We start from the raw sequence: 12102 nt of genomic DNA, 5'->3' as shown, positions 1-12102 counted from the left end.
GGATGGATATAAACTGTTCAGGAAGGACAGGCAGGGCAGAAAAGGTGGGGGAGTTGCATTGTATGTAAGAGAGCAGTATGACTGCTCAGAGCTCTGGTATGAAACTGCAGAAAAACTTGAGAGTTTCTGAATTAAGTTTAGAAGTGTGAGCAACAAGGGTGATGTTGTGGTGGGAGTCTGCTATAGACCACCAGCCCAGGGGGAGAGGTGGATGAGGCTTTCTTCCGGCAACTAACGGAAGTTACTAGATCGCAGGCCCTGGTTCTCATGGGAGACTTCAATCACCCTGATATCTGCTGGGAGAGCAATACAGCGGTGCACAGACAATCCAGGAAGTTTTTGGAAAGTGTAGGGGACAATTTCCTGGTGCAAGTGCTGGAGGAACCAACTAGGGGCAGAGCCCTTCTTGACCTGCTGCTCACAAACCGGGAAGAATTAGTAGGGGAAGCAAAAGTGGATGGGAACCTGGGAGGCAGTGACCATGAGATGGTCGAGTTCAGGATCCTGACACAGGGTAGAAAGGAGAGCAGCAGAATACGGACCCTGGACTTCAGAAAAGCAGACTTTGACAACCTCAGGGAACTGATGGGCAGGATCCCCTGGGAGAATAATATGAGAGGGAAAGGAGTCCAGGAGAGCTGGCTGTATTTTAAAGAATCCCCATTGAGGTTACAGGGACAAACCATCCCAATGTGTAGAAAGAATAGTAAATATGGCAGGTGACAAGCTTGGCTTAACAGTGAAATCCTTGCTGATCTTAAACACAAAAAAGAAGCTTACAAGAAGCGGAAGACTGGACAAATGACCAGGGAAGAGTATAAAAATATTGCTCGGGGATGCAGGAGTGAAATCAGGAAGGCCAAATCACACCTACAGTTGCAGCTAGCAAGAGATGTTAAGAGTAACAAGAACGGTTTCTTCAGGTATGTTAGTAACAAGAAGAAAGTCAAGGAAAGTGCGGGTCCCTTACTAAATGAGGGAGGCAACTCAGTGACAGAGGATGTGGAAAATGCTAACGTACTCAATGCTTTTTTTGCCTCGGTCTTCACGAACAAGGTCAGCTCCCAGACTGCTGCACTGAGCAGCACAGCATGGGGAGGAGGTGACCAGCCCTCTGTGGAGAAAGAGGTGGTTCGGGACTATTTAGAAAAACTGGACGAGCACAAGCCCATGGGGCCGGATGCGCTGCATCCGAGAGTGCTAAAGGAGTTGGCGGATGTGATTGCAGAGCCATTGACCATTATCTTTGAAAACTCGTGGCGATCGGGGGAAGTCCCGGAAGACTGGAAACAGGCTAATGTAGTGCCAATCTTTAGAAAAGGGAAGGAGGAGGATCTGGGGAACTACAGGCCAGTCAGCCTCACCTCAGTCCCTGGAAAAATCACGAAGCAGGTCCTCAAGAAATCAATTCTGAATCTAATTGCCTTCTATGATGAGATAACTGGCTCTGTGGATGAGGGGAAAACAGTGGAGGTGTTGTTCCTTGACTCTAGCAAAGCTTTTGACACAGTCTCCCACAGCATTCTTGCTAGCAAGTTGAAGTATGAGCTGGATGAATGGACTATAAGGTGGATAGAAAGCTGGCTAGATTGTCGGGCTCAACGGGTAGTGATCAATGGCTCCACGTCTAGTTGGCAGCCGGTATCAAGTGGAGTGCCCCAAGGGTCGGTCTTCGGGCTGGTTTTGTTCAATATCTTCATTAATGATCTGGAGGATGGCGTGGACTGCACCCTCAGCAAGTTTGCAGATGACACTAAACTGGGAAGAGAGGTAGATACGCTGGCAGGTAGGGATAGGATACAGAGGGACCTAGACAAATGAGAGGATTGGGCCAAAAGAAATCTGATGAGGTTCAACAAGGACAAGTGCAGAGTCCTGCACTTAGGACGGAAGAATCCCATGCACCGCTACAGACTAGGGACCGAATGGCTCGGCAGCAGTTCGGCAGAAAGGGACCTAGGGGTTACAGTGGACGAGAAGCTGGATATGGAGTCAACAGTATGCCCTTGTTGCCAAGAAGGCCAATGGCATTTTGTGCTGTATAAGCAGGGGCATTGCCAGCAGATCGAGGGACGTGATCATTCCCCTCTGTTCGACATTGGTGAGGCCTCATCTGGAGTACTGTATCCAGTTTTGGGCCCCACACTACAAGAAGGATGTGAAAAAATTGGAAAATGTCCAGTGGAGGGCAACAAAAATGATTAGGGGACTGGAACACGACTTATGAGGAGAGGCTGAGGGCACTGGGATTGTTTAGTCTGCGGAAGAGAAGAATGAGGAGGGATTTGATAGCTGCTTTCAACTACCTGAAAGGGGGTTCCAAAGTAGATGGATCTAGATTGTTCTCAGTGGTATCACATGACAGAACGAGGAGTAATGGTCTCTCAAGTTGCAGTGGGGGAGGTTTAGGTTGGATATTAGGAAAAACTTTTTCACTAGGAGGGTGGTGAAGCACTGGAATGCCTTACCTAGGGAGGTGATGGAATCTCCTTCCTTTGAAGTTCTTTAAGGTCAGGCTTGACAAAGCCCTGGCTGGGATACTTTAGTTGGGGATTGGTCCTGCTTTGAGCAGTGAGTTGGACTAGATGACCTCCTGAGGTCCCTTCCACCCTGATATTCTATGATTCTGTGACTGACATGAATGATTGGGTTAACTGTCAGAAATTAATTATGGTCAACCAGAATACCACACATGAACAACCAGAACCCTAAAATTGGTCTCCTGGAATACCAAATATAAATAGGGATCTGAGACTTGATCAGATATGGTCCCAGATGTATGTGGATGGAATGAAAAAAGGCGCAGAAAGGGTTGTCAAACCCATCTCTAGTTGGGACACTGGGATAATGGCATGGGCAGTCAGGCAGGAAGCCTGGCCCAGCAATTTCCTCTTGTAGTGTGCTCCACTGTTTCTTCTATCTTTGGTTCTAATGGTCTCCATAAGATTGCAAGTATGCACAATGTAAGATTGTAAGTAATGCACTTTACTGTACTTAATCTTATTCTTCTACTTAACGTGTATTGATTTTTCTACGGTTTCAATAATATCTGTATTAACTAAAGCTTAAAGTTTCTGTGTGTGCTTCACCTTCTTAATTAACTCTAAGTAACCACCTAAATAAAGAACTTGTTTTTTGTGAAAGGTGTACTTTAAACCTTAGATTAATACCAGGCTACACAGTCAACCAATCAGTGTTGTTACATGCAAGGTGTATTTATAAAGAACTCCAGCACCAGTGCAGGAAGAGATTTCACAAGACAGATTTAAATTATATGGTTAGGAAACTTTCAAGATGCTCTTTATATAAATACATGCCATGGAATTTTAAAAGATTACCGACCCCAAAATGGCAATGGATCTCACAGATTATGGTCCATCTGACTCATAGCCAAAGGTGGTAGAGAAAGAACTGAGGAAGGGTTGGTTGCACAGTGCTAGTGAACCGCCTGAAGCAGTGCGAGATGGGGACTGCGCATGTGAGACCCAACCGAGCACTGCTACCATAAATCTCTGATTAAAAGCGCAGGGATACACGAACACCTAAAATGGAGCGTCCACAGGGACATCACTCAAAGCAGAACTTATGCCTCTGGCTTGGGAACCAGCCATGTTATTCAGTAGGTAACTTACCCGTTATTCTCTTTTTCTCTCCCAAGTCTATTTCCAGCCACTCCCGGTGGCTGCTATGGTTGGAAGCCCATGAAATCCCTTGGACTTGAAGCCAGGCCTTGTCAGGAGACCACTGAACACTTTCCCCAATTTCACTGGTCTCTTCCCAAGAGGACGATGCTGTAATATGGCTGTTGGGGATGAATCCATCTTCCAGACTCAAGGATTTATTGCAACCTAGAAGGAATTCCGATACAGAGAGAGATGGAAGAGTCAACTTGCATTTTCCCAGCATATCCCACCAAGGCCACCCACAACAACCAGCTCATATAATTCTCCTTCCTGCTGTTTCTCCCTCCTGTGCTGCCATCCGTTAGGCATAATGTTTGCAGCAGGCAATCCAGTATCAGATTATTATGTTCCCACTCCTTCACCCAGTCTCAGTCCCACCTCCCTCAGAATGGAAGTGGAACTCCATTCATGTACCAGCACCATAGATATAATATTATCACATCATGGCTTCTCAACCACATGCATTTGTGTTCTTCCTGGCTTTGTCTCTTCCCCAATCACAAGCTATAGTTGTAACACAGTGGCAGGAAGTTACTCTCCTCAAAGCCACCACGTTCTATGTAGTTTCACATTTTTCAGGTTATTTTAGCTTTTACAGGGAAAAAAATTGCAAGTCAAGACTTGACTATCTAAAATAAAGGTATTTTTCTTACCATTTGAGGTAAACACAAACCGCTTGTCTGAGAGTGAGCCACTGTAAGAAAACAAAGGGGTGGGGGGAATGACCAGAAAGAGTTATTGAACACGTCAGGAGCTGCTCATACAAACTAGACCAAGATCAGTATATTCACTTTGGGGTGAGAGTATTCTGTATCTAACAATCTCTCAGACCAGACAGACAATCTTCAACATCTTGCTATTCATCCACCTCTTGTCAGGGCACTCCTGTTTTTGCCATGGTCTCATAATGACAAAACTTAGACCATCCTTTACAGGTTCTGGCATATAGAAATTCTTTAAAATGATTCACCCCTCCCCCAACCCAGACTATCATCCTCAAAACACATTTCCCCTTAAGCATCTCCACTACGCAGAACCTATGGTACTTTGGGGCACTTTTATGCTAACCCAATTTCCCCATCTGCTACTGAAAATCCACCAAAGCAACAGAAAAGTCACCAAAACCATCATAAAGTGCCAAAATGCCGAGTTAACAGGAGCTCTGTATCTAGCCACCACGCACTGCTCAAACAATAAGCCCAATTTTCCTCTCACACGAATGTAAACCAAGAGTAACTCAACTGAAATCAATGGAGTTACACGGATGTAAATCCAATTTAAGTGCAAGGATAATCAGACCCAGTGAGTTAAACTTAGTTTTAACTGAATCACACTTTAGTCTGGTCTTTAAATGTGGCCAAATGATACCACAAACGGGTTAAAAATAAACACTCACGCTCTATCAGGGCTAAAAAATGAGGTTTTAATCTGGTTATAACATGGCTCTGCCATAATCAAGTTCAACTAAAGTTTTTAAAATGTCTCTTTTGTCTGTGAAGACAGAGCCAAATTTGTTGTCTTCTCTCCCCACTTCCCCCACCCATGGAGTTATTTTAATATAGGACATTAAACAAAAGATAATCCTGCCTCACTCCACAAAACCTTACATAATAGTGCAGAACAGTAAAATAGCAAAGCTTTAAAAAGTGACAACGAATTATGGGTGCCCATCAAAATGCACCTTAAAGGGGCCTGATGTTCAGAAGGATGGGTGCTTGGACTTCCTAAAAATCTGTTCTCTGAAAGATTTTGCCAGTTAGGCAACCAAAAATCAGTAGTTCAGTGTTGCCCAAACTTTTCCTGTCCTACCCCTTCCCCCGCCCCCAGTAATGGAATCTGTCTGCGCTCCCCCTCCATTACTGCACAGTTGACTCAGCAGAGGAGCTTGGGCTGAAGGCAGAGCTTGGGGGTGAACTGGGGATGAGGGAGGAGCTGAAGCTAAAGGCTGGCCTGGGAGCAGAGAGGGAATGAGGACAGAGTTGGGCTGGAGCAGGGGCTCTCCCGCCCTGACCATGCCCAGCCCTCCCCCAAAATGTTCCTCTGCACTCTTTTAGGGGGGGTGAACCCCACAGTTTGAGGTCTGCACTAGTCCCTTTGGAAAATCTTGGCCAGTATGTTATGCTTTAAAGTAACTTCTGTACTGAAATGACAACAGAACTCCCTTCCAGGTTGCTTTTTCACAGTCATCCAGGATAGTTTGTCCTCAACTCTAGTTTGCGGGCTAATAGTGGCCCACAGAATTAAGTATTTTGAGAACCAAGCTGTAGCAAACTGGGAATAGGAAGGGAAGGGTAGCCACGTGAGAAGACCAGTCGAAGTACCACTTCCCTTCACCACTTTCTAGATAGGGAATATTGGTGATTGCAGAAAAACCATGACTTTCAGAAACAGAGACTGTACAGAGGGAGTTGATTTATTTGGGGGTTCAGGTGAGTCAAAGCAGCAAGAGAAACTGGTACTCCTCTAGGGCATTTCTCACAGGCTATCGTATGGGCTCTGTATGCTCTATGTCAGAATTTTACATTACTTCCAAATGCATATTAAGGCAAAAGCATGTTTGCTTATTTATTAAATACAAAGTGGTCCACTGTCAAAAGCATGGCTCACAAAGCCTGTCAAATCAATGGATTATAAATACTCCTAGAGCAATGTTTACAAAGGTATCTCTTACAAAGTCTTTTTCTTTTTGCATCAAAGAAAGGCACTGAAGCTCTGTCTAAAATAGATGCCTCTAACTTTAGCTAAAAGAGGGAAGATTAGAATTTCTAAAATATTTTCAAGTTTAAGAAGCTTTTACATTTTGCAGGTCATTAAAAATGGGCTAATTACTGTAATTCATCATTTTTCATATTGTGATAGGTGACATTTCACACATAACATTCACTTTCTCACATAACATAACAGTCGGTAAGGCACGACTATAAAGCTCCCCATTTCCTTATTAATCTTAAGAGTTCTCTTGAGCAGACAGTGAGAGCTATAAGGCTCTACAAAAGAATCCACTTGTGACAATACTTGTGCAAAGAAAGATTCTCTGTTGCACTACGTTTACTATTAAAGTCCTCTTTTGAATATAGAGTCCACCTTGAAGAGATTTTGTAAACAATGCTGTTGTAATCCAAATCTTAATCTGTACAATTCCTAAACAATTATCTCTATTTTCAAAGACAGAAAAATACTTTCATGTGCAGATGTAAGCCCAGAGTCCCTCACGGGTAAGAGCCCTTTGTTTTTGGTTTTTATTTTGTTTAAACATTTCCTGGGAATTTAGCAGCATTTATTTAAAAAAAAAAATTAGCAATGGGTGAAAAATCTGTGAAAACCAAACATGAAAAGCCTCTGGGTGTGGAATTGGAGGGTACCTGGTAGTCACCAGAGGCAGTGGGTTGGCAGGGGGTGATAGGAACCCTGTTTCCTGTGGGGCCTGTTGCTGTAGCAGTCTTGGTTGCTGGAACCTGGCTCCTGACCCATCTTGCTCCTCCACAATGCAGCAGCAGTAACTGCCAACTGGTAATTACCCTTCTCTGCATAGGCACGCTGTGCCATCCAGCAGGGACTTCGAGAATGGAGCCAGGGCTGGCGAATTCCAGCACTTGCAAAATTCGGGTTAAAAATCAGTAAAACCCAACCACACTTGCTCTTTTCAAAGTCTGGGAATTTTGGGAGGGAAATCCTGTAAAAACTGAAGACAAAGGGCCTTACTCATAGGCCAGCTCAGGTGACAAAGTAAAAGCTGATACATTTGCACTTAAGATGTCAAATGCCTGATAAATCTGAGCTGTGGCCACTGTATCTTCATTATACAATACATGTGTCTAGATCATGGAAACTGCAAATCACAGATAACATAGCATAAAAAATGAAGCCAGAGGAGCCAAGGTCAGTTCTGGGGAGCTGGTAAGTGAGCAATTCATAACTTAACCATCAAATTATAACACAGCCACATTTATGGGCTCAATGCACACAAGCAGAAGTAGCTTTTGATGAGGTCAACTTCAGCTAGAGTCACTAAATGAAATAGATCTTTAATACTGAAATCCACTGTAAATGAGATTTTAAAAAAGTATAGAAAGCCTTTAAATAAAGGGGTATTTGAAGCTCATAAAATACTATTGTTTAGGTGCCAAAGAGTTATCCTTTCCAGCGCTGACAGTTCTGAGGAGTTTTAGTTATAGCGTGTGTGTTGCGAGAACAGAATAGCTATTCAGTGTTTGAAATACGTATTACGAAACCCTTTTAAAAAACTTAAAATACAGAAACAGTGTTTTTTCCTACTAATTTTGTCTTTTATCTTTCTGGCAAACACTCACTTCACTCATGTTTTGAAATAAGATCAAATTATTCCCCTCTCACCTCCCCATTTAGTTGTACACGGACGTGCCACACTGGTCAGACCAGTGGTCAATCTAATCCTGTACCTTGATCCCAACAGCAGCAAGTACCAGACACTGAAGGGATGGGTTGCATACCTCACAATGGACAGTTACGAAATAACATGCTCATGAGGGAAGTTTCTTCTAATCTTCAGTCCCCAGCCAGTTAGTGGTTGATTTATGCCCGGAAGCATAGGAGTTTATAACCCTGATACATTTTGGATGAAATCCTAGTCCACGGGAGTTTTCCCATTAACTTCAACAGACTACAGATTTCACCTTTGTTTCACTGGATGATCGATCACATGATGTCAGGAGGGCTTGGAAAAAAACTAGGGGGAGTGGGAAACTATAGGTGAAAGAAGAAATAGTCTCCCAGGCACTCAGCTTGCTAGAATACTTGGGAGAGAGGGCTTCCCTCCCCACCAATAAATACCTCACCCATGTTCCTGATATTTAAAATTTTAAAATATTAATAATCTTCCTGAGTGACACAGACAATTGCTGGAAGTGCTCACTGCACAGTTAGATATTTTAAGAGATTTTATTTTTGCCTCAACTGTAATACATTTAGGGGCAGCAGATAAATGGTAGCTCTAGTAATCTAAAATAGTGCTACAAAAAGCTTGTGAATGTATTTAAAGTTTTCATTTAACTCCCCTACTTCTCAGCACTGCTATTCATTCCTTCAGTCATATTATTTTAATTTTTTTGAGGTTTTTCATTAGTTCATCATTGCTTTTTTAACATATTGACTACTTAAATGTATGATTTTGTCTGCAGAACACCAAAAACTTTGTGTATTTGCGAACCAGGTGATTTGATAAATATGTGAAGAGAGAGAAAGAGTGGCATAATTTAAAATTTCTAGTCATTAATGCACCGAAGACCTGAGATACTATGTCTCTGTATCCCAAAACTAACGCCATTTTACTTAAAGTATCAGCAAATCAAATGACATTGTGTATTACATTTATCTTCCAAAGGTCAACTATTCAGTGATAAGAAAAGCTCATGCTCAAATAAATTGGTTAGTCTCAAAGGTGCCACTAGTACTCCTTTTCTTTTTGCGAATACAGACTAACACAACTGCTACTCTGAAACCTGTTATTAAGTGATAAACACTTAAACACTTCCAGTTTTTTCCCTTCTGAAAGAAGAAGAGCTGACAGTGTCCCACATGCTCCCTCTCTGATGTGGTGGGTTAATTATGCCTCCAGGGTTACTTTCAAATACAGAATAAAAAGACAAACTACTGTGACACTTACTCCTGTGAAAGGATGCCATTGGCCAGGATGCCTTTGTATCGACTTACTCCTTTCTGCTGAATCACATTGATCTGGCCACCCAGCTCATCTGCAACAACACCTGAGTGTATGGCTGATTTGCACAATAAGGAGGTCTGGAATGCAGAAACCAGAACTCAAACAAAAGGTTAAGTTTGGCAAGTTACTAAAATTTTCAAGCTCAACCAACCATTACTTCTCTCATAAGAAGTCACAGATCTTCAAAATCATAAAATCCTCTGAAGATTTAAGGTGAATATAAAGAAGGAAAGTACAGTATTTTTTTTCTGTTTAAAAAAATCTTCCCAAAAATCAAATGCTTATTCAAAAAAAAGTAAATAAAAAAAAATACTGATTTGCTTGTAGGGAAAGTGCTCCAGAATCACCATCTAACACAACCCTCCCACATGCCCCTCCCCAGCAAAAGTCATTTAAAAAGATATGGTCACTGCTATTTGCTGGGTAAAATTAATGTAAAATTACTTCATGGATTCACTTATTCTGCGGAAGCCAGATACACCTATTACTTTGTGCAGGGTGAAGAACTAAGGTCTTGTCTACATTTTTGGCAAAAATTTCCCATCGCTGATAACATAGTTCAGTTTCACCATTTTTAGCAACACTAGAAGCTCTAACGTAGACTGGCTGCCACTAGCATTTTAAGGACCATGTCAACTATGTGCACTTTAAGCAGAGTTAGATGGCACAGTACTTAAAATGCCAGCAGCTGGCCTACACTACAGCTTCCAATGTTGCTACCACCATTAAAACTGAGCAACTGTTAGCAGTGATGGGAAAATTCTGCAAACTTTTCTGAGTGTAAGCAAGGCCTGAGTGAGGCCATGCCGTTTGTTGCTTTTCATTTCTAATCATCAGGTGTGGTACACAGAGTGCCCTTTGATACAAGTTGTGGGTAGAATTTCCTTGTTATTTCAGCCAATTTCCCTGTAATTCTCCAAGACAGAGGGGCTGAACAATCAGTGAGTAGTTTGAGGACATGCACTGGCATTTAAAACTCAACTATTGCTCCACTTGTGATGAAGAAAAGTGGAACTTTATGTAAATATGTACTGCAGTATGATCACTTTATAGCGGGATAAACTTAGAGATACTAGAAAGGTGTCATAAAAATCTAAGGATTATATTCTAGAACCATGGGGCAGTCGGTGGTCAAAGCAGGGTGTGGTATAACACAGGCATAAGTGAACCATTCAGACCACTTTCTTCTTTAAACAAAGCACTATTAATATAAGGCCTGATCACAATCCATTGAAGTCGCTAAGGTGCCACAAAGTCAATAATTTAAGAAACTGGTAATTATAAATGGGACAGGTTTAGGAATCATAGAATCTAGAATATCAGGGTTGGAAGGGACCTCAGGAGGTCATCTAGTCCAACCCCCTGCTCTAAGCAGGACCAATCCCCAACTAAATCATGAGAAAAATCCCAGGAAATCACTCTGAAATGAAGTAGACATTGGTGTCAAAATCCAGTTCTAACTGAACTGATTTTTTCCCTAGGAGGACAGACTTAAAAAAATGGAAAGATCTGTGATAAGCAGGTATAGCACTGTTCAGGGAGTAACTGAGATCTGGAATTTGGGGTGCACTGGATTCTCAAAAGAGAGAGAGGGAATCCTGAGACCGTAGGAATAGTTTAACATGTCATCCAGTACCACTTAGCGGACAAAGAAGGGGAGAGGGAGAACAAAAACCACAGTAGCTAGAAGCCAGAAGTATCTTTTCAGTGCATGGTTTTCTGAGTGACATTACATGTTTCTTGCTCATAAATGGGCGGTTGGCTTGTTTGGTAATATGTAAGTAGTAAAGGTGCCAGTAAATGGGATTACTAATAGAGCTAAAAATGAATGACATTTTTGCTTATTGTCCTAAATAACCATGAATTTTCTAGGGTTGACAACTTTGTAATGTTTAAAAACTGGACACTCAAGCAGGAGTGCCTCTTCCCCCTAAGCCCCGCCCTTGTCCCACCTCTTCCCCCGAGGCCCAGCCCATCGTTTGCTCCTCTTCCCACCTTCCCCCATCACTCACTGCTTTTCCCCCTCTCCTTCCCCGCGTCAGGAGCTGCAGTTGCCGAATGCAGGTTAGGAGGCGGCTCCAGACGAGTAGGGTCTGGCATGGGTAATTACCTGACGCCTTCCTGCCTCCCCCACTTGCAGTAACCGGACTTTGGGTATCTGGTCAGTAGATCTGATCGGACACCGTCAAGTCCTCTTTTTAACCAGACTTTCCGGTCGAAAACCAGAGATCTGGCAACCCTAGCAATTGCCTTTGTATTCCATCTTTCTAAAGCCCATTCTTTACCCTTCATACTTACATCTCTGTATCCTTCCACTATATTCCCAGAAATATCACCTGCTATGTCTCTGCAACCAGCAGGACAGTATCTGCTGCAGTAAAAGAATAGAAGCGTGTTTAAAACATGGATTGTAATGCCTGCCACACACACACAAAATGCCAACAAACCAAGAAATATTTTTAGAAATGTGTTCTAGCTGAGCATAAATTAGCATGTTTTTAAAAGGCAAATTTGTTCTCAGATTCAAGTTCATTAGCTTACTGCATATAGTAGGACACACAAAAAGCCAAAATAGTAATCATTCAAGTGCATTTTTTTCTCTTTAGTTCTGCTTGTTCTGGAAATATTACGACACAAGGTAACAAACTTTCCAAGCAACTCCAAAAAAAAAAAAAAAAAAAAAGCTCAATATTGTTCATGAGCACAGTAAAAATTGGCTTG

General features: G+C 42.4%; 1 protein-coding gene across 1 annotated transcript in view; it reads right to left on the bottom strand.

Annotated features, from left to right (window-relative positions):
* The window catches only part of DCBLD1 (discoidin, CUB and LCCL domain containing 1), an 88130-nt gene that overhangs the window by 16848 nt on the left and 59180 nt on the right, over nt 1–12102 (bottom strand). Inside the window, exons 5-8 of the mRNA XM_077812141.1 lie at nt 11680–11752; nt 9325–9458; nt 4337–4377; nt 3633–3848 (exon numbers count right to left, since the gene is read on the bottom strand). Of these exons, the coding sequence (XP_077668267.1) occupies nt 3633–3848; nt 4337–4377; nt 9325–9458; nt 11680–11752 (464 nt within the window). The remainder of the gene's footprint in view (nt 1–3632; nt 3849–4336; nt 4378–9324; nt 9459–11679; nt 11753–12102) is intronic.

Source organism: Eretmochelys imbricata, chromosome 3, assembly GCF_965152235.1.
Source record: "Eretmochelys imbricata isolate rEreImb1 chromosome 3, rEreImb1.hap1, whole genome shotgun sequence".
In the NCBI taxonomy this organism is placed as follows: Eukaryota; Metazoa; Chordata; order Testudines; family Cheloniidae; genus Eretmochelys; species Eretmochelys imbricata.
Note: the sequence above shows the minus strand (reverse complement) of the source record. Positions and strands in the feature narration are given on the sequence as shown.